Source organism: Panthera onca, chromosome B2 (genome assembly GCF_046562875.1).
Source record: "Panthera onca isolate mPanOnc1 chromosome B2, mPanOnc1 haplotype 2, whole genome shotgun sequence".
NCBI classification, from domain to species: domain Eukaryota; kingdom Metazoa; phylum Chordata; class Mammalia; order Carnivora; family Felidae; genus Panthera; species Panthera onca.
The window spans coordinates 67,496,499-67,515,038 of record NC_138343.1 but is presented as its reverse complement, the minus strand read 5'-3'; the positions used below and the strand labels follow the sequence as shown (position 1 = coordinate 67,515,038).

Sequence of the window (18,540 nt, the reverse complement as noted above, 5' to 3'; positions counted from 1 at the left end):
TGATCACCATAATCAAGCTGATAAGCACATCTGTCACCTACAGTTACCTGTTTAAAAAAATTTTTTTTTTTAGTGTAAACACTTTGGTGAGAACACTTAAGGTCCACTCTCTTAACAAAAAGATGTGAAATGACAAGTGTTGGAGAGGGTGTAGAGAAAAGGAACTCAGTGGAATGTAAATCGGTACGACCTTTATGGAAGATCCTCAAAAAATTAAAAAAGGAACTACCATAGGATCCCACAGTCCCACTACTGAGCATGTATCTAAAGGAGATGAAATTAGTATCTGAAAGAGATAGCTACACTCCCATGTTCACAAACTGTGTTTATATCCAACAGATTTTATTACAATCTGGACATTAGGACAGGCTACCCTTGAATTTTAGCTGATAAAGGACATAATGGGTTTTGGTGGTAAAAACTCTATAGGCTGAATTAAATTTATCAGGAGTTTTAATTGATATTGAGCACATTCTGTACACAAAGTGCTGTTCTGGATATAGTGCATGTTAGAAAAATGTTTGTGGACAGGGCCTCTTAAATTTTTTTTTTTTTTTTGCTCATGCAGAGAGCCTGTCTTAAGGAGCCTAGAATCTTTTGGGAGGGGGGGGGGGGGCGGGTAGATGAGATTATACACCTAAAAGGAAAACTAAGCATTGCTAGCTGAGTGGCACAAATAGAATATGCCTTAATATTTCAAAGGAAGATAAGATCACATCTGTCTTTAATAACCATGGAAAGGTTTGTGGTGGAAGTGGGCTTTGAGCTGGAACTGGAAGGATAAATAACACTTCTAAATGGGAGGTTGGATGCCTTCCAAGAACGAAGGTTAATATGAACAGAGATGTAGTGACAGGAAATCAAAAGGTATAGAGAAAATCGGAATAAGGGCAAATAACCCAGTGCTAGGTTGTGGATAGACTTGAGTATTTGATAATGAGTATATTGAACTAGGGAAGTGACAGTGATTGATACAGTGTGTATCCATTAGGATTGGGTTCAACAATGAGGAATTAAGATTTTCATTCTCATGTAAAAATCCCTTAGAAACTTGGTTTCTGGCTAGTTGTAGAGGTTGTTTTACTGGGTCCTCATTCTGTCTAGTTTACTGCTCTGCCATTCTTAGGGATTGGATCCCGTGCTGACAGGCCAGAATGGAGGAGAAAATTCTGTTGTCACATCCTTTTCCAGACAGAGGTATGAAAGAAGGGATAGAGAACAAAGGGATAGGCCTTTTAAAGAAGGTTCATGGAAGCTGCCACATACTCCTCCACTTAGTAACAAGACCATATGACTATAAAGGAGGCTAGAGGCTGGAAATGTGGTCTTTATTTTGATAACAAGATTGGGGTGTGTGTGTGTGTGTGTGTGTGTGTGTGTGTTTTGTTTTTAGAGAAATTGCTTTTCTTTTTTTTTAAAGTTTATTTATTTTGAGACAGACAGACACACGCAAGCAGGGGAGGGACAGAGAAGAATCCCAAGCAGGCTTTGCCCTGCCAGAACAGAGCCTGATGTGGGGCTCAAACTCATGAAACCACGAGATCATGACCTGAGCTGAAACCAAGAGTCAGATACTCAGCTGACTGAGCCATCCAGGCACCCCTGTGTGTGTGTGTGTGTGTGTGTGTGTGTGTGTGTGTGTGTGTGTGTGTGTTTTAATTAAGATTTTTAATTTTGGTGTAGTTAACATAAAGTGTTTTATTAGTTTCAGGTGTACAGTATAGTGATTCAACAAGTCTATATATTACTCAGTGCTCATCATGATAAGTATACTCTTTAATCCCCATCCCCTATTTCACCCATCCACCCGACCCAGCCCTCCCTCTGGTAATCATCAGTTTGTTCTCCATAGTTAGTAATTGAATTTTCAACTATGGAAGAAAGGTAGCACAGAGATTGAGGTTGGAGGATGTTAGGAGTCTCTGCAAAATTGGGCTATATATAGGAAGATTTGTCTGGTAGTAATATGTTGGCTAGATGGAGCTAAATCATCTTGTATGAGTCTAGTAGTTTAGACACTGAAAAATAGATTGCATTTTTATATTGATTATAGTTGTGAGTTGAACTTGATTTCATAGTAAAAGCCATTATGTGTTGTTTTATATGTGAAATGCAAATCAGGTGTATCACTTTGTTGATAAATTTTTTTTTTTTTTCAACGTTTCTTTATTTATTTTTGGGACAGAGAGAGACAGAGCATGAACGGGGGAGGGGCAGAGAGAGGGAGACACAGAATCGGAAACAGGCTCCAGGCTCCGAGCCATCAGCCCAGAGCCTGACGCGGGGCTCGAACTCACGGACCGCGAGATCGTGACCTGGCTGAAGTCGGACGCTTAACCGACTGCGCCATCCAGGCGCCCCACTTTGTTGATAAATTTTTAAAAAATAAGTTAATAGAAGGAATATTGAATATCATTACCTCCCTCTTATTTTCTTCAGACTCTCTTTTTTCCTTTTCTGTTCAACATGTAAGTGTGTTCTAGTTCTACCTCTTAAAAAATGAAAAGTCCTATCTTAATTCTGTGTAGTAATAAAAATATTAATGACTTAACTTTGAGTGTTTACCCTGCTAAAAATTTTACATCCATGTGTCATTTGATATAGTGATACATGGTAATGTTATTATTACTTTTTTTTTTTTTTTTTTTTAAGAAGGGGATGTTAACTCTGAGATTAAGTCGATTGCTTAATCACATAGCTAGAATTCATATCCTAGCACTCTTACCCTTTGTTTTCATTCCTGTAGTTGCTGGTCTGTATTCTTTTTTTTCTCCACAGTCTGTTTGAAAAGAAGGGTCCACACTTGTTGATAATGTCCATTCTTATCTTTCATTAACTTGCTCCTTAATTTATCGTATCTGAAGTATATTGGATAGTTGGATGTAAAATGCTATGAAGAAAAATAAAGGAAGGAAAGGGAATAGGAAGGGTTGAAGAATGATTGACAATTTTAAATAGAATAGTCTGGGAAGGCCTCAGTAAAGTGGTATTTGAATAAAGATCTGAAAGAAGTCAGGGAATGAGCCATATTGATAACTGAGGGAAGGATGTTCCAGGCAGAAGAAATAGTAAGAGCAAAAGTCTTGAAGAGTGTGTTTAATAGGATGTTTGAGGAACAGCAGAGAGGCCGGTGTGGCTGGAGTAGAGTGAGAAGTGGGAAAGAATAGTAGAAGATAGGGTTTGAGTGGTATAGTAATGGGGTGCACATCATATGGGTAAGGATAAGGATTTTGGAAGCTATTGAAAAGTTTCACACAGATTGGTGACATGATCTTACTTATGGTTAAAAGAGTCATTCTGGCCATGATATGGAGAATATTACCTGTGGGGATAAGAGTAGAAGTGGATTTGGGGGAAGCAAGAGTGTCCTGTCTTCTTCAAAGTCCTTCTAGCTGGACTAAGAATCAAACTGACATGAGATGATCCAATTTAACAGTGTACATGTGAGGAATCCATACAGATATGGAAATTCCAAAAACAGGCAAAATGAGATATATGTGTCATAATAAACTAAGGAGAAGGGATAGAAGCTTGGAACTTTAAAGGGAAGAAATGTAGTTCACAGGGACATAATTGTTTGGTAAACAAATGTTTGCTGGGCCTTTCAGAAACAATAGGGCATACAAACTTTGATCAAACAGGCCTTGGTAGGTTCCTCCCTGTCTACCATATGTAGTTCATAGTATGATGTAGTTATCTATGATGATAGCTCTCTTCCTGGAGCAGGTCCTCTATCTAAATTATTTTTAGGCAGTTGTGGGGGAAGTAAAGACCTTTTCCTGAATCTGCTGGGTTTTGATGGCCTTTTAACTCCAAGTAATCTTTATGCCAAAGTGACCCATCTTGGAGCAGCTTGCCCTTGGCCCCTGCACAGGGAAACGAGATAAGGGTCTATTGCAATAATTCAAGCAGGAGATGATGGTGGCCACAGTAGAATGGTTGCAGTGAAAAGCAGTTAGATTTAGGATATATTATGAAAATAGAGTTAATAGAATTTTCTCAGGTAGTAGACTTGTGGGGGTGGTGGTGAGAGAAATGATAGAATCAAAGATAACTTTAAGATATTTTGACCTACTTTGGAAGAATGGAGTTGTAGTTTATTGAGATGGCGGAAGACTATAGAGGAAGTTTTGGTGTAGTACTAAGGGTGTGAGTGTGAGAGGCTGAAAAAAAAGGGTTCCATTTTTGACTTGCTAGGATGAGATGCCTTTTAGACATCCAAGTTGGAAATAATGAGCAGGCAATTGAATATAAGAGTCTAGGGGGAAGGTTAATACTTTGGTTACATATTTTGAAGGTTAATTAACACAGATGATATGTAAAGACAAGATAAAATGAAGTCAAGAGAGTGGTTATAGGTCAAAGAAAAGTGAGAGCATCTAGACAGCCCTGAATCACTCCAGTGTATATAGAGGTTGGGGCGATGGGGAGGAACAGCTAAGGGGATTAGAAAGGAGCAGCCAGTGAAGTAGGAGAAAAAGAAGGTAAGTGTGGTGTCCTGGAAACCAGTTTTGAGGAAGAGTAGGTGAACAGCAATGCCCAGTGCTGCTGCTGCTAGTTCATATGAAGGGAGTGTTGAGAGCTGACCTTTGTATTAGCAACATAAAAAGCATGGTGCACCTTCCTTACAGTGAATGCCATCACCATCTACTGGGTTTTTCCACACCAGAAATCCTGGAAGTCAAACTAAACTTCTTTGTCATCATCCCATCTCTAGGTACTAAAGTTCTGTAGATTCTAGATTCTACTTTATATATCTTGAATCTGTCTTTTCCTCATTTCCAATGCCCTTTTTTTAGTTTGTGTTCTCAACATTTCCCACCTGGATTGTTGCAGTGACATTCTGTTTTCTTTGCTTCTAGTCTGATATTTTCTTTTCCTTGTTTTAAAAAAATGTTTACTTTATTTTGAGGGGGGAGTGGGACTAGGACAGAGAGAGAAAAAGGAGAAAGAGAATCCCAAACAGGCTCCTCACTGTCAGCGCAGAGCCTGACACAGGGCTTGATCACATGAACTGTGAGATTCTGACCTTAGCTGAAATCAAGAGTCAGAGGCTCAGCAGACCAAACCACCCAGGCCCCCTAGTCTGGTATTTTCTTTAGCAGGGTGAACTTTTTAAAAGACTAGTTAATATTTCATTTTCTTGCTTAAAGTTTCTCCTATGGCCCCCTCTAGTATTCAGGCTAATGTTCAGACCCCTTAACGAATGTAATTTTCTTTATGCTATCATAAATACTTCTCTACTCTCTAACCTCACCTCCTACCACTCCCCTACCCTTTGCTCTAGCCATAGCAGACTACTGTAGTTTCTGGAATGTGGCATGCTGCCAGGTCTACCTGAAATGTCCTTCCTTTTCTTATTCTGCCATTTGTTTCAAATTTCATTTCTGTCAACACTGTGGAAAGTGTGCCTCGTTCCTCCCTTTTCCCACCTGATATATATGTTTCTCAGGTTCCATAAGTACTAGCTTATGGCCTGACATAACATTATCAAATTATATCCTGTAATTATTAACATGACTTTCTATTTCACTAGTCTAAATTTTTTTGTAGTATGAATAGTGTATTTTTCCATTATGTTTTTCCATCCTATGGCACAATGCTTGGCATCTAATAGGGGGTAAGATGTTTTAATGAACAAATTAATTAAACCGAATAAGTACAATCAAGAAATTTTAAAACAGTTTATTGATCATCTGAATGGTACTGTGGGTCTGAAGGAATTCTTGAAATTAGCCAAGGAAAATGTTATAGAGTAGAAGATGAAATTTGTATGATATGATACCCATTGTCAAGAGCACCCCGTGACAGCACACACATGAGTTGTCTCTTTCCACAATCTCAGCTTTATTCAATAATAGAACAGAGTTAATCACAATTATAAAGCAGGTTCAGGATTCCAAACTCAGTGTCATTTCACCATGTGATTAAACCTGACTTCTTACACAGCACACAGAGCAGAACATAAGATAAACCATACAACAAACAAGATAACAGAAGGGTATAGGAAGTTAAAAAGTCAGTCTGTGGATGCGCAGTTGAGATAAGACCTCATCTGGTCCAGGTCAGCTCTGGGCACTTGCTGCTTATGTTCAAGCAGTGAAGGATCTCAGTTCTGTTCGGAGATAATCAGGCAGAGCCTTTGGTGGCAGTTGCCTTTTTTAAGTGGTCAGACATAGAGGTCAAGTCTAAAGAGTGACATTTTGCTGCAAAAATCCTCCCCCTTTTAAAGGAATTTAATCAGTTTTGGGCCCCTGCATATCTCCTCTGGCTCTGCTTGTTATCAGTTCTGGGGTGTCAGCTGATGTTGGTCCTGGCGATATCTCCTAGCTGCAGTACCTTTAACTACTTGCATCATTGCTTGACACAGGCTCCTGCTTGTCATAAGAAACTCCGTTTTGCTCTCTACATCCATCTATGTCTAAAGGCAAAACAAATTTGCCTGTTGAACAGTATCTAGATAGTGCTGAAAATTTAGCAAACAAGTTGATTGGCAAATGTTGCAGCGAGGGAGGGGGGTGCATGATTTTAAAAATGGCATAAAATACACTCACTGCTCTGCACACCAACATAGATTTTTTGGGGGGGGGGCGGTATTTTAAAAGTAAATGTTGTTGTATACATATTAGTTCTGAAAATTTGGAAGCCGAAGACCAACTACCAGTTACATGGATTTGTAGTTTGATTTCTAAAATTAATTGAAATTTATTTAAAGATGATTATATGACATTATAGCATCTAATAACATTGTTCATCAATACACTAAGTTGGCTGTTGTTCTCAGCTCTCAGGTCTCACATTATATACGATTATATTTAGTTTTTTTTTTTTTTTCTTTTTAAGTTTATTTATTTATTTTGAGGGGGAGGGGTGGCAGGAGGGTCAGAGAGACAGGGGAAGAGAGCGAATCCCAAGCAGCCTCCACAGTGTCAGTGCAGAGTCCTATGGTGGGGTTGATCTCATGGTTCATGAGATCATGGCTTGAGCTGAAATCAAGAGTTGGACTCTCAACTGACTGAGCCACAGGTGCCCCTGATTATATTTAGTTTTGAAAAAAATTTTGTGACTTATTTTTACTTAATTATTTAGAAGCTATAATGTAATTTTTCCCCTCCCTTTAAAAAAATTAGCATGAGGTCTCAAGTTTGATCTGTAGTGGAAGCAATGAGAGTCAAATTCATGGATGCTAAATACATTGTTAAAGAAGAATTCGCAGAACTTGGGAGCTAATGCCAAAGTTGAGATTTTGAGTTTAGATGCCTGGGACAATGGTGATGCTTTAGCCAGGGCACAGGGGTGCAAGAGCACCTGGCTCTAGGGGTCCCAAATAGATCAGGTTCAGCCAGTGGCTGCTGACAAAATCCAAAGACAGAAAAATGAGTGGTGGTGAAATAAGAGAGCAATTTATTTTAGTGTGATCAACACTGGGGAGATAGTGGACTAGTTTCCAAAAGTGCTGAAAATACTTCTAGGTTTATATAAGGAAAATGTGGGGGCACCTGGGTGGCTCAGTCAGTTAAACGTCTGACTTCAGCTCAGGTCATGATCTTGGGGTTTCTCAGTTCAAGCCCCTCATCAGGCTCTGTGCTATCAGCCTGGAGCCTGCTTCGGACTCCATGTCCCCCCACCCTCTGCTCCTCCCCACTCTCTCTCTGTTTTTCTCTCTCTCTCAAAAATAAATAAACATTAAAAACATTTTTATAAGGAAAATGTGGACAAAGGTCAGTGGGTACATGCCAGTGGGCAGTAAAGGTCTGGACAGTCATTGTCTTGGAGTCAGTCTTACAGACTCTTGCTTGCTCAGGGCACTCCTTATTGCTTAAAGGGGGGTAGTTTCAGTTCCCATCTCGGGGTGCTTTCCCAGAGGGTCTTTTGCTTGAGTTAAGAGATAAGCTGGAAAGAACTTAATCAATTAGAAAGTACAGACTGAGGTCAGAATGGAGGTAGTTGAAGTCCTTTTTCAGTACCATTTACAGACATCAAACGAAAACAGTTGGGTGTAAGATTAAGGGATTCAATGAATCATCAGTATTGATTTTTTTTTAAGTCAAATTTTTAGGGAAGTACAACCAAAAAGGATTAAAACATCATATATGTATGAGTTAATTTTCAAAAGATCACCATAAATTTGAATAGAGATGGTTAAGAGTTCCAAGTAGGAAGGAAGAAACACAACCAAGTGAACTCAACATCTAGGAAAATAAAATGGGACTGGGGGTGGAGATAAGACCAGTGACAATTTAGAGAGGGGAGTATAATGGATGCCACATGATACAAAGTAGCATGAGGTTATTGTCAGGAAATAGCGCTTGAGACATAGGTAAAAGCCACTAATGTTTGGACATCAGTTGTATGACTATACAAAAACAGTATTTTATATAGAGGTGATCATGTATTTCCTCAAAATAGAAAGCTCTCTGCTTTATTCATATTAGTTTGTCTGTTCCTTTAATCTACCCTATTATATAGGTTGGAGCATAATTAGCAATGCCCTTTTCATTAGTTTTTCCTAGGCAATTTTTGTAACTTGATACCTTAGTAAGACTTTTAAGGTATAGACTAAAACGTTATGTTGAAATTAATTTTTTTTTTGTTGGTAGAAATGGATTAAATGCCATATATAAAAACTTTGTATTATAAAATTCTATTTCAAACTCTAAAAGTTAAGATGGTCCTGGGATTATATTGTCAGGGAGGAAGAATTTCTGCTACCCTTCAGGGTCCTTCTAGTTGGACTAAGAATCAAATTGACATGAGACAGATTAACAAGAGAAAATAAAATTTGATAATATACTACAGGGAATGCATATAGTCATTGAAATCTCAGCAGTCAAGCAACATGATGTTTATATATGAGCGAAGGAGAGGAATAGGGGTCTGAGGATACAAAGGAGAAAAAAACATTAGCAGGAAGGTGAAAGGAGGTGTTGGGAAAGCAAAGGTTGCCCTGTTGTGTAGGTAAGTTTCTTAGGTAAGAGGAATCTCTGTTAAGGCTCTCTTCCTGGTACAAGTAAGCATTTGAGGGGGAACTGAAGGGCATTTCCTCAATCTGCTGGGTTTTGATTGCTTTTAACTTAAAATAATGTTCATGCCAAAGTGACCCATCTTGGGGCTGCCTGCCCTTGGCCCCTACAATATCTACTTATCATAGCAAAGTTGTTTTTAATCTATATTTTAGTTGCAAAGTATGAAGATTTGGTAGCACTGTTTAAAACAGTGGTGTATTCACAATTGATACCAATTTTATTTGAAAATACAATGAATGACTTTAGAATTGATTTCCGGGGCGCCTGGGTGTCTCAGTCGGTTAAGTGTCTGACTTCGGCTCAGGTCACGATCTCACGATTGGTGAGTTTGAGCCCCACATCAGGCTCTGTGCTGACAGCTCAGAGCCTGGAGCCTGCTTGGGATCCCATGTCTCCCTCTCCCTCTGCTCCTCCCTCGCTCATTCGCTATCTCTCAAAAATAAATATTTAAAAAAATTTTTTTTAATTGACTTCCATATTTGTAAATTGTCCTGTGGTGCATGCTGTTCAAGGTTATAGGCAGCAGCAGTGCAGTGTAATGGAAAGAACAGCAACTTTGGAGCTGGACAGATATGAACCTATCACTGTTGTGGATTGAATTTTGTCCCCCCAAAACACATGTTGAAATCCTACTCCTAGAACCCGTGAATGTGACTTTATTTGGAAATAGAGTAAGATGTAATCAAGTTACATGAGGTCATTTGAGTGGGCTCCTATGCAATATGACTGGTGACCTTATGCGAACAGACAGATGTGCATAGAGGGAAGGTGATGTGAAGACACAGACATAGGGAGAATCATGCAGCAACTGAGGCAGAGGTGGAGTGATGCAGCTGCAAGTCCAAGAACACCAAGAATTGATGGTCACCACCAGAAGCTAGAAGGAGGCAAGGAAGGAATCTACCCAGAGTCCCAGAGGGAGCATTGCCCTGCTGATACCTTGAATTCAGACTTCTAGCCTCCAGAATTGTGAGAGAGTAAATTTCTCTTGTTCTAAGACACCCAGTTTATGGCTGTTTGTTACAGCAGCCCTAGGAAACTAATATAGTTACATAACAGCTGTTTAACCTCTGAATCTCAATTTTTCTGTAAAAGGTTAAGAATGTATTGGCATGGAGAAGACATTTGGGAATTAATAGCTAGTTTTGATATTGCTGTCCTTCAAACATAATTTACATTATTTATTACCTACTTCATCAATGTATCATTTCCAAGTGTGAGATTGAAACTTACTGATTGAATTAGTAGTAAAATCCTTGTCTATGGTTCCTACTTAGGTTCTCTAATTTATAGAAACATAAAACAGATTTCATATGATCCATAGAGTTTGATTAAGATATAAAGGACTAAATTGTTTTGTAGCTGTAAGTTTAGAATTAAGCTTTTGATTTTTTAAAAAGTAATCTTCAGAAAAGATTAAAATGGAGTGACTGAACCTAAAAAAAAATGATTCAACTGCTTTTAAGAGGCTGTAAATAAGTTAAATATGGATGTTTATTTCTTTCCTTTACTCCCTTTATCTGGTGAGTATTTTTGACAGGAATTTGTCTATAGTGATATATTACCTATTAATAAAACATTTTAAATACTTGAAAATATATTATTCATTGCTCTAAGGATACCCTGCTGCCTTATTGTACCCCTGTTACTTATTTCACTCACACAGTGCAGACCCACCTACTTTCCTACTAGGGTGAAAAGAACATAGATTTTGGAGAAAAGCAGAGCTGGGTTCAAATTCTTGCTCATCATTCCTAACAGGGTAATCTTGTGAAAATTATTGAACTTTCCTAAATAACAGTTTCCTAGGTTAAAATAAGGAAAATAAAAACAGACTTTGCCAGGACTATTGTAGTTTTTAACAGACAGTGTGTATTAAGTGTTTATAGTGTCTGTGCTCTCTATTTTCTTGCTTCTCTATTCCCCCTCTTTCACTTGTACAAATGTTTTTTTTCTTTTTACTTTTTTTTTTTAATGGCTCAGTTCAAATTCTTTTTTCCTCTCATTTTTTTTTTAAATGTTTATTTATTTTTGAGAGAGAGAGAGGGAGTGCCAGCAGGGAAGGGACAGAGAGAGAGGGAGACACAGAATCCGACTCCAGCACAGACTCCAGGCTCTGCGCTGTCAGCATAGAGCCCAAGGTAGGGCTCGAACCCACGAACTGTGAGATCATGACCTGAGCCTAAGTTGGATGCTTAACTGACTGAGCCACCCAGGTGCCTCTCTTTTTTCTTCTCACTAAGAAAGTTTTGGTTCACCTAGTACTCACTGTCCTCTTTGCCATTCAGTTGGCACTTAGCATTTATAGTTTTCTTTGTATTCACGTGATACCTTTGATAAAGTAGTCTTCTAGAGGCAAAGAGGACTGATGAGTCTTCAGAAAAAATTTAGTGGGAGGAACATTGGGTTTGGAGTCAGAAATCTTCGGTTCTAGTCTACTACCAGCTATTGCTATTTGTATGACTTTGGGCAGGTTTCTCAATGTATTCTCTTTGCATACAAGGGAGATAACAATACAGAATTTTGGTGAGGATCAGATGATATACAGTATGTATATAATAGGAATGTGTAAAATGTATTGAAGTATAAGATACGATTGCTTTTGTATCTACTTTGTACCATATGTTATGCCTTGTGTGTAGTAAGGCTTAATATGTTAATGATAGTGATTTTTAAAAAATTCCTTTCAGGGGCATCTGGGTGGCTCAGTCTGTTAAGCATCCAACTTTGGCTCAGGTCATGATCTGATCTGTCAGTGCAGAGCTTAGAGGCTGCTTTGGATTCTCTGTCTCCCTCTCTTTCTGCCCCTCCCCTGCTTGCATGCACTCTCTCAAAAATAAATAAATATTAAAAAAAAATTAAAAATTCCTTTCAGATTTCCTGAACTCAAAAGACATGCAATTTTTTTGTATATTTTGAAAACTGTAATCAAAAGATTGTAATGTAAATGTTTTGGCTATCCCTTTATTTTGTTGAAGTATAACTTAATATTCAGCAATTATTCTTGGTTCCAATAAAATGTTCAGTTTTAATATACTGTAGTATAATTGATTAGATTTAACATTCTATCATATTATGTTTGTTCAAATAAATAAATAATGTATACCCTTGGTTAGTCACAGCTAATGATCCTTCTTTCCTACTTTGTCCTAGAAACTAATTTGAAAGAGTGATTTGAGAGGATTTTGTTCAAAGGCATACAAAATGGTAGTAGGCCCAGCTGGCAACTTTTTTTTTTTAAATCCTTAAATTAGTCTTAAAAAAGAGAGATAGTGTGTGGAGATTTTTGAAAATAAAAATTTGAAAAAAATTAATGAAGTTTAATACAGATTTTAAAATATAGTTCTGTCTTGGGGCACCTGGGTGGCTCAGTCAGTTGAGTGACCGACTTCCGCTCAAGTCATGATCTCACGGTTTGTGAGTTCGAGCCCTGCGTCGGGCTCTGTGCTGACAGCTCAGAGCCTGGAGCCTGCTTCTGATTCTGTCTCCCTCTCTCTCTGCCCCTCCCCCACTCATGCTTTGTCTCTCCCTCTCTCTGTCTCAGAAATAAATAAACATTAAAAAAATAAAATAAAATATAGTTCTGTCTTCTAAATGGTCTCATCTTTTCAGTATCATAAAACTTGGCTTTCAGTGGAATATTGTGCATATAGAGGCCCTGAATGAAAGGTTGTGGCCCAATAGGTCTAGTGCTAAATTACATATGCTTTGCCTCTTTTCATTTAGGAGACCTGTGTTTTTAGCTTGTTGTAGTTATGTGCCTAACTTTTCCTAGATATTTGCAGTGAATAAAAATTTTCTTGGGGCGCCTGGGTGGCTCAGTCGGTTAAGCGTCCGACTTCAGCTCAGGTCACGATCTCGCGGTCCGTGGGTTCGAGCCCCGCGTCGGGCTCTGGGCTGATGGCTCAGCGCCTGGAGCCTGCTTCTGATTCTGTGTCTCCCTCTCTCTCTGCCCCTTCCCCGTTCATGCTCTGTCTCTCTCTGTCTCAAAAATAAATAAACGTTAAAAAAAAAATTTTTTTTAATTAAAAAAAATTCTCTCTAAACAAAGTTTCGTTAGTAAACAAATAAGCTTGATGGAGAACATTTCAATATCAGAATTTGACAAAACCAAGATGAAGCAGTTTTGTGTTTTTTGAAAAGCAGTCAGATGTTGCAATAAGATGCTGGCTCTATTTTCTATATATTGATTTTAACCTTTTTTCCAATTATAAAGAAAAAATGAACATCCATATATAAAGTTTAAATGTTCAGTTTCAGAAATAAAAATTAAACAGCTATTTTTGTACTTTACTAAGGTAAATTAAATTCTTATTTATCGAAAGAGTGAGAACACAAGCCACAGACTAGGAAAACAATTTTTTAAAGATATATTTGACAAAGGACTATTATCCAAAATATGCAAGGAACTCTTAATATTTAGCAATAAGAAAATGGAAAACCCAATTAAAAAATGAGCAAAGACCTGAAGAGATATCTCACCCAAAAAAGTATACAATATCTTAACTTGGGCTCTTATGACAAGATACCATAGACCAGGTGGCTGAAACAACAGATAATTATTTCTCACAGTCCTTGAAGCAGGGAAGTCCTAGATCATGGTGCTGGTAGGTTCATTTTCTGGTGAGAACCCTCATTCTGGCTGGCAGAATGTCACTTTCTTGCTATGTCCTTACAAGGGCAGAGAGAGAGTTCTAGTCTCTCTTCCTCTTTTTATTAAAGACACTAATCCTGTCATAGGGACCCCACCCTAATAACCCTCATCTAAACATAATTACCTCCCAAAGGCTCACCTCCAAATGCCATCATAATTGGAGGTTAGGACTTCACAGTACAAATTTTGGAAGGGATAAATTCAGTTCATACATTCCACCCTTGTGCTCCTCAAGTTCATGTTTTTCTTGTATGCAAAATATACTTTGATTCCATCCCAACAGTCCCCCAAAGTCTCAGCTCATTCCAGCATCAACTCTAACGTCTCATCTAAATATCAGTTCAGTCAGATATGGGTGACACTTCAGTTTCATTCATTCTGAGGCAAAATTTCTCTCCAACTGTGAACCTATTTAACCAGATGAGAAGTCTGTGCTTCCAAAATACAGTAGAGGAACTGATAGGGCATAGACATTCTTATATGAAAGGGGAGAAAATGAGAGGAAAAAAGGGGTTACAAGTTCTAAGCACATCTTCAAAACCTAGCAAGGCAAATACCATTAGATTTTAAGGCTCAAGTGTAATCCTCTGGTTTGATGCTCTGCCTTCAGGATCCACCAGGCTGTCAGTCTTGCTGCAAGGCTCTTTCTTGGCTGCTACCATCTGGCCTGTTGAACCCTTTTTCATCTTTGAACTGAGGATGAAGTCCTGATGGTGTCTGAGTCATCTTTGGGGTAGTTCTTCCCTTGTTTTGAAGAATAATAGCACATGTTTGCAGTGAATTGGTTCTATTGATCAGTCCGGTAGGATCTAAGAAGTCCCACAGCCCTCTTCATTTTGTCCCGACTCTTTCCTCTTTGGTTCAAACTGGTATCATTTCTGCTGGCGTAGCTGTTTACGTCCATGGTTCACACCCACACTAACAGCTTTACCTAGTGGTTGTTCAGCCACACCCATAGTATTCTCTTCAGTACAACATTTCTCATTTTTTGCAACGTGGATAGCCTTGAGAATCTCCCAAATCTTTTAAGTTTTGGTCCCTTTTTGCTTAACATTATTTCAGCTTCTATTCATTTCTCCCTTCTTGCATTTAACTATACGCAGTCAGGTGGAACCAGGCTACTCCTTCAACACTTTGCTTAGAAATCTTCTAACTAAATATCCAGTTTCATCTCTCACAAAATATCCTTCCACAAAACACTAGAACACAGTTTAGCCAAGTTCTCTGCCACGTCATAATAAGGATCACTTTTTTTTCTCCATTGCCAAGTAACATGTTCCTTGTTCCTGTCTGAGACCTCATCAGAATGACTTTAACCATCTATTATTTTGACCAGTATTCTGTTCATGATTATTTATGCATTCTCTTAGAGGATGGTAGCTTTCTTTCTGACTCTTCAGATTTCTTTCTGAGGTCTCAGCAGAATTACTCTTAATGTCTATATTCTTAGCATCGATCTCCAGTTTCTTGCAGCCTCTACCCTTTATACAGTTCCAAAGCCACTTCTTTCTTTGTAGGTATTTGTTATAGCAGCACCCCACCTTTCAGTACCAAACTCTGTTTTAGCTTGGACTGCTGCAAAAACAAACAAATAAAAATAAACCAAAACCCCAAAAAACGAACAAAAAACACAGACCAGGTGGCTTAACCAACAGACATTTATTTCTTATGGTTTTGGAGTCTGGGGAGTCTAAGATCAAGGTACTGGTAGATTCAGTTCCTGGTAAGGACCCTCTTCCTGACTTTGCAGATGCTGCCTTTTCAATTTGTTCTTACAGGACAGAGAGAGAAAGAGAGCTCTGGTCTCTGCTTATAAGGACACTAATCCCATCATGGGGGCCCTACTTTCATGACATCATCTAAACCTGATTATCTTCCAGTGGTCCCACCTCCAAATATAATCACATTTAAAATTAGTGCCTAGGGGCGCCTGGGTGGCTCAGTCGGTTAAGCGGCCGACTTCGGCTCAGGTCACAATCTCGCGGTCCGTGAGTTCAAGCCCCACGTCGGGCTCTGTGCTGACAGCTCAGAGCCTGGAGCCTGTTTCAGATTCTGTGTCTCCCTCTCCCTGACCCTCCCCTGTTCATGCTCTGTCTCTCTCTGTCTCAAAAATAAATAAAAACGTTAAAAAAAAATTTAAAAAAAATAAAATAAAATTAGAGCCTCAACATGTGAATTATGGGAGGATATATTTTGTCCCTAATGTACAGATGGCAAGTAGTATATGAAAGATAACATCATTAGGGAATTGTAAATTAAAACGAGATACCACTGTACACCTATTAGAATGGTGAAAATCCAAAAAATTGACAGCAGCACATGCTGGCAAGAAGGTGGAGCAACAGGAACTCATTCACAGCTGGTGGGAATGCAAAATAATACAGATAGTTTGGCAGTCTTACAAAATGGAGTGTGCTCTTACCTTACAATCCAGCATCCCTACTCTGTTACTTACTCAAATTGGCTGAAAACGTAGGTTTACACAAAACCTGCACAAGGATGTTTATAGTAGATTTACTCATAATTGCCTAAACTTGGAAGCAACCAAGGTGTCCTTTAGTTGGTGAATGGATAAATAATCTATGGTGCATCCAGAAAATTGAATAATGTTCAAAACTAAGAAGAAATGTGCTGTTGAGCCATGAAAAGACATGGAGTAACCTTAAATGCATATTAAGTGAAAGGGGCCAATCCGAAAAGGTTACATACTGTGTGATTACAACTGTACGACATTCTGGAAAAGGCAAAACTGTGAAGACAGTAAAAAGATCAGCGGTTGCCAATGGTTAGGGGAGGGAGGGGTGTATAGGTAGAGTACAGAGGATTCAACTCTGACACTAACCATTGTGAGCTAGCGTCAAACTCCACAGGTGTAAGGGCATGGTTCTCAACAAAACCGACACCACTTTAGACACCAGCTGCAAGTCAGGTCCCCAGGCTACCCACACTTCTGGTTAACTAGCACAAATCCGGGGGTTTCCTAAGACCTCCCCTCCCAACACACACACACACACACACACACACACACACACACACACACACCTGTCCTTCTGATGTCAGTTGCAAGTTTAGAGGTCTCCAGGCCATCTGCACTTGACTGTAAATCTGGGGTTCTTATGACCCTTCTCAGATTCAATAATTTGTCTGAATAACTCAATTTGAGAAAAGTGCTATACTTAGGATTGCAGTCTTACCGTAAACAACATAAATTAGGGCTAGCTAAATGAAGACACATTGGTTGAGGTCTGGGACGATCCTGAAAGAAGAATCTTTTGCCTTTCTATAGAATCAGGGCACATCACACTCTCTTGGCACATCAGTGGGTTAACCAACCAAGAAGCTCCCCTGTGCTTCCATTTCCAGAGTTTTTATTGACATTTCATGGCCAGGCATGATTGATTAAACATTAGCCCACATGATTGAACTAAATTGCTATCCTTCTCCCTCTTCCCAGAGGTTGGGCTGGGCCAAAGTCCCTAACCACATACAGTCTTTCTGGTGACCAGCCCCCATCTTGAGCCATCTCTTTAGCACAAACTCTAGTGTGTGAATCAAGAGGCTTATCAAAAACAAGTATACTCCTGTCATTCAGGAAATTCCAAGGGTTTTAGAAGCTCCCTGCCAGAAAACCAGGACACAGACAACACAAATTCTTTATTTTACAACACCAAGTTTTTTTGTTTTTGTTTTTTTTGAAAATGTACCATGGAAAGCTGAGGTGACTGAAAAGTATTCAAGATGGGAAGATTTGAGAGCAATGATTGGTTTATTGATCTCTGTTATCAGTTTGGTATTTTAATTGTTTAGACTTTATATAGCAGTTGAAATCTTTATACATCATGTAGTTAGAATTTTATATCTGGGACGCCTGGGTGGCTCAGTTGGTTGAGCGTCCGACTTTGGCTCAGGTCATGATCTCTCCTCTTGTGAGTTCGAACCCCACATCTGGAGCCTGTTTCAGATTCTGTGTCTCCTTCTCTCTCTGCCTCTCCTCCACTCATTCTCTTTCTCTCTCTCTCTCAAAAATAAATAAACATTAAAAAAATTTTTTTAAAGAATTTTATATCTGATTTTATGTAGAACTATATTTCTCTTGGTAAAAAGGAGAGACGAATTTAGGAAAGATGAGCCAGTAGAATAATATAGGACCCTTTCCAGTTTTTATTACCTTACTTTGTCAATATAAACAGATACCTTAAAAACAACTTTTTTCTGTACTATAAGTTGTTTCATTGGACTCATTTTTCCTTTGAATAGCAATTTATTTCAGAGTGTATCCACTTTCTTCAAGGGAGTGCTTACTTACATTTTTCTCTTACAGATTGATTATACCGGAACAGACCCTTCCAGTCCCTGCAATAAATGTTTGTCTCCGAATGTGACACCTTGTATTTGTACCATTAACTTCACACTGGAACAGTCATTTGAGGTCAGTATTCCCAATGTGTTAGAAAAGCCTGCTTTAAAAAATACTTCATTAAAAATTTTTTACTAGTTATTTCATTTTTTTGTAATCACTAATTTTTGAAGTACATACACTTTTGAGCAAGATTGTTTTGTTTGGCTGTTGCATTATGCTCTCTGGTAATTAAATATATGTATTTATTTAAGTAGTTAAGTTAGTACTTTATAAACTAAATTTAAAATATTTTATCTTTTCACTGGAAAATTTTATTACTATACAAATCAAGGTTTTATCATGTTTATATCAAATAGTTTAACCTACTTTTAATTCTAAAGCAAGTTTTACTTTAGAACATTTACTAATTCATTCATCATTTAATTGTATTATTTTCTATCCGATATGAATTACCATAAATGCAAACACTTAGTGAAACCTTATTGATCTTTTATGTCTTG

The 18,540-nt window shown here is 38.4% G+C and overlaps 1 protein-coding gene across 1 annotated transcript in view; it reads left to right on the top strand.

The window, feature by feature from the left end:
• The window catches only part of CDC50A (cell division cycle 50 P4-ATPase accessory subunit A), a 39,010-nt gene that overhangs the window by 5,843 nt on the left and 14,627 nt on the right, over positions 1 to 18,540 (top strand). Inside the window, exon 2 of the mRNA XM_060615979.3 lies at positions 18,002 to 18,109. Within this exon, the coding sequence (XP_060471962.1) occupies positions 18,002 to 18,109 (108 nt within the window). The remainder of the gene's footprint in view (positions 1 to 18,001; positions 18,110 to 18,540) is intronic.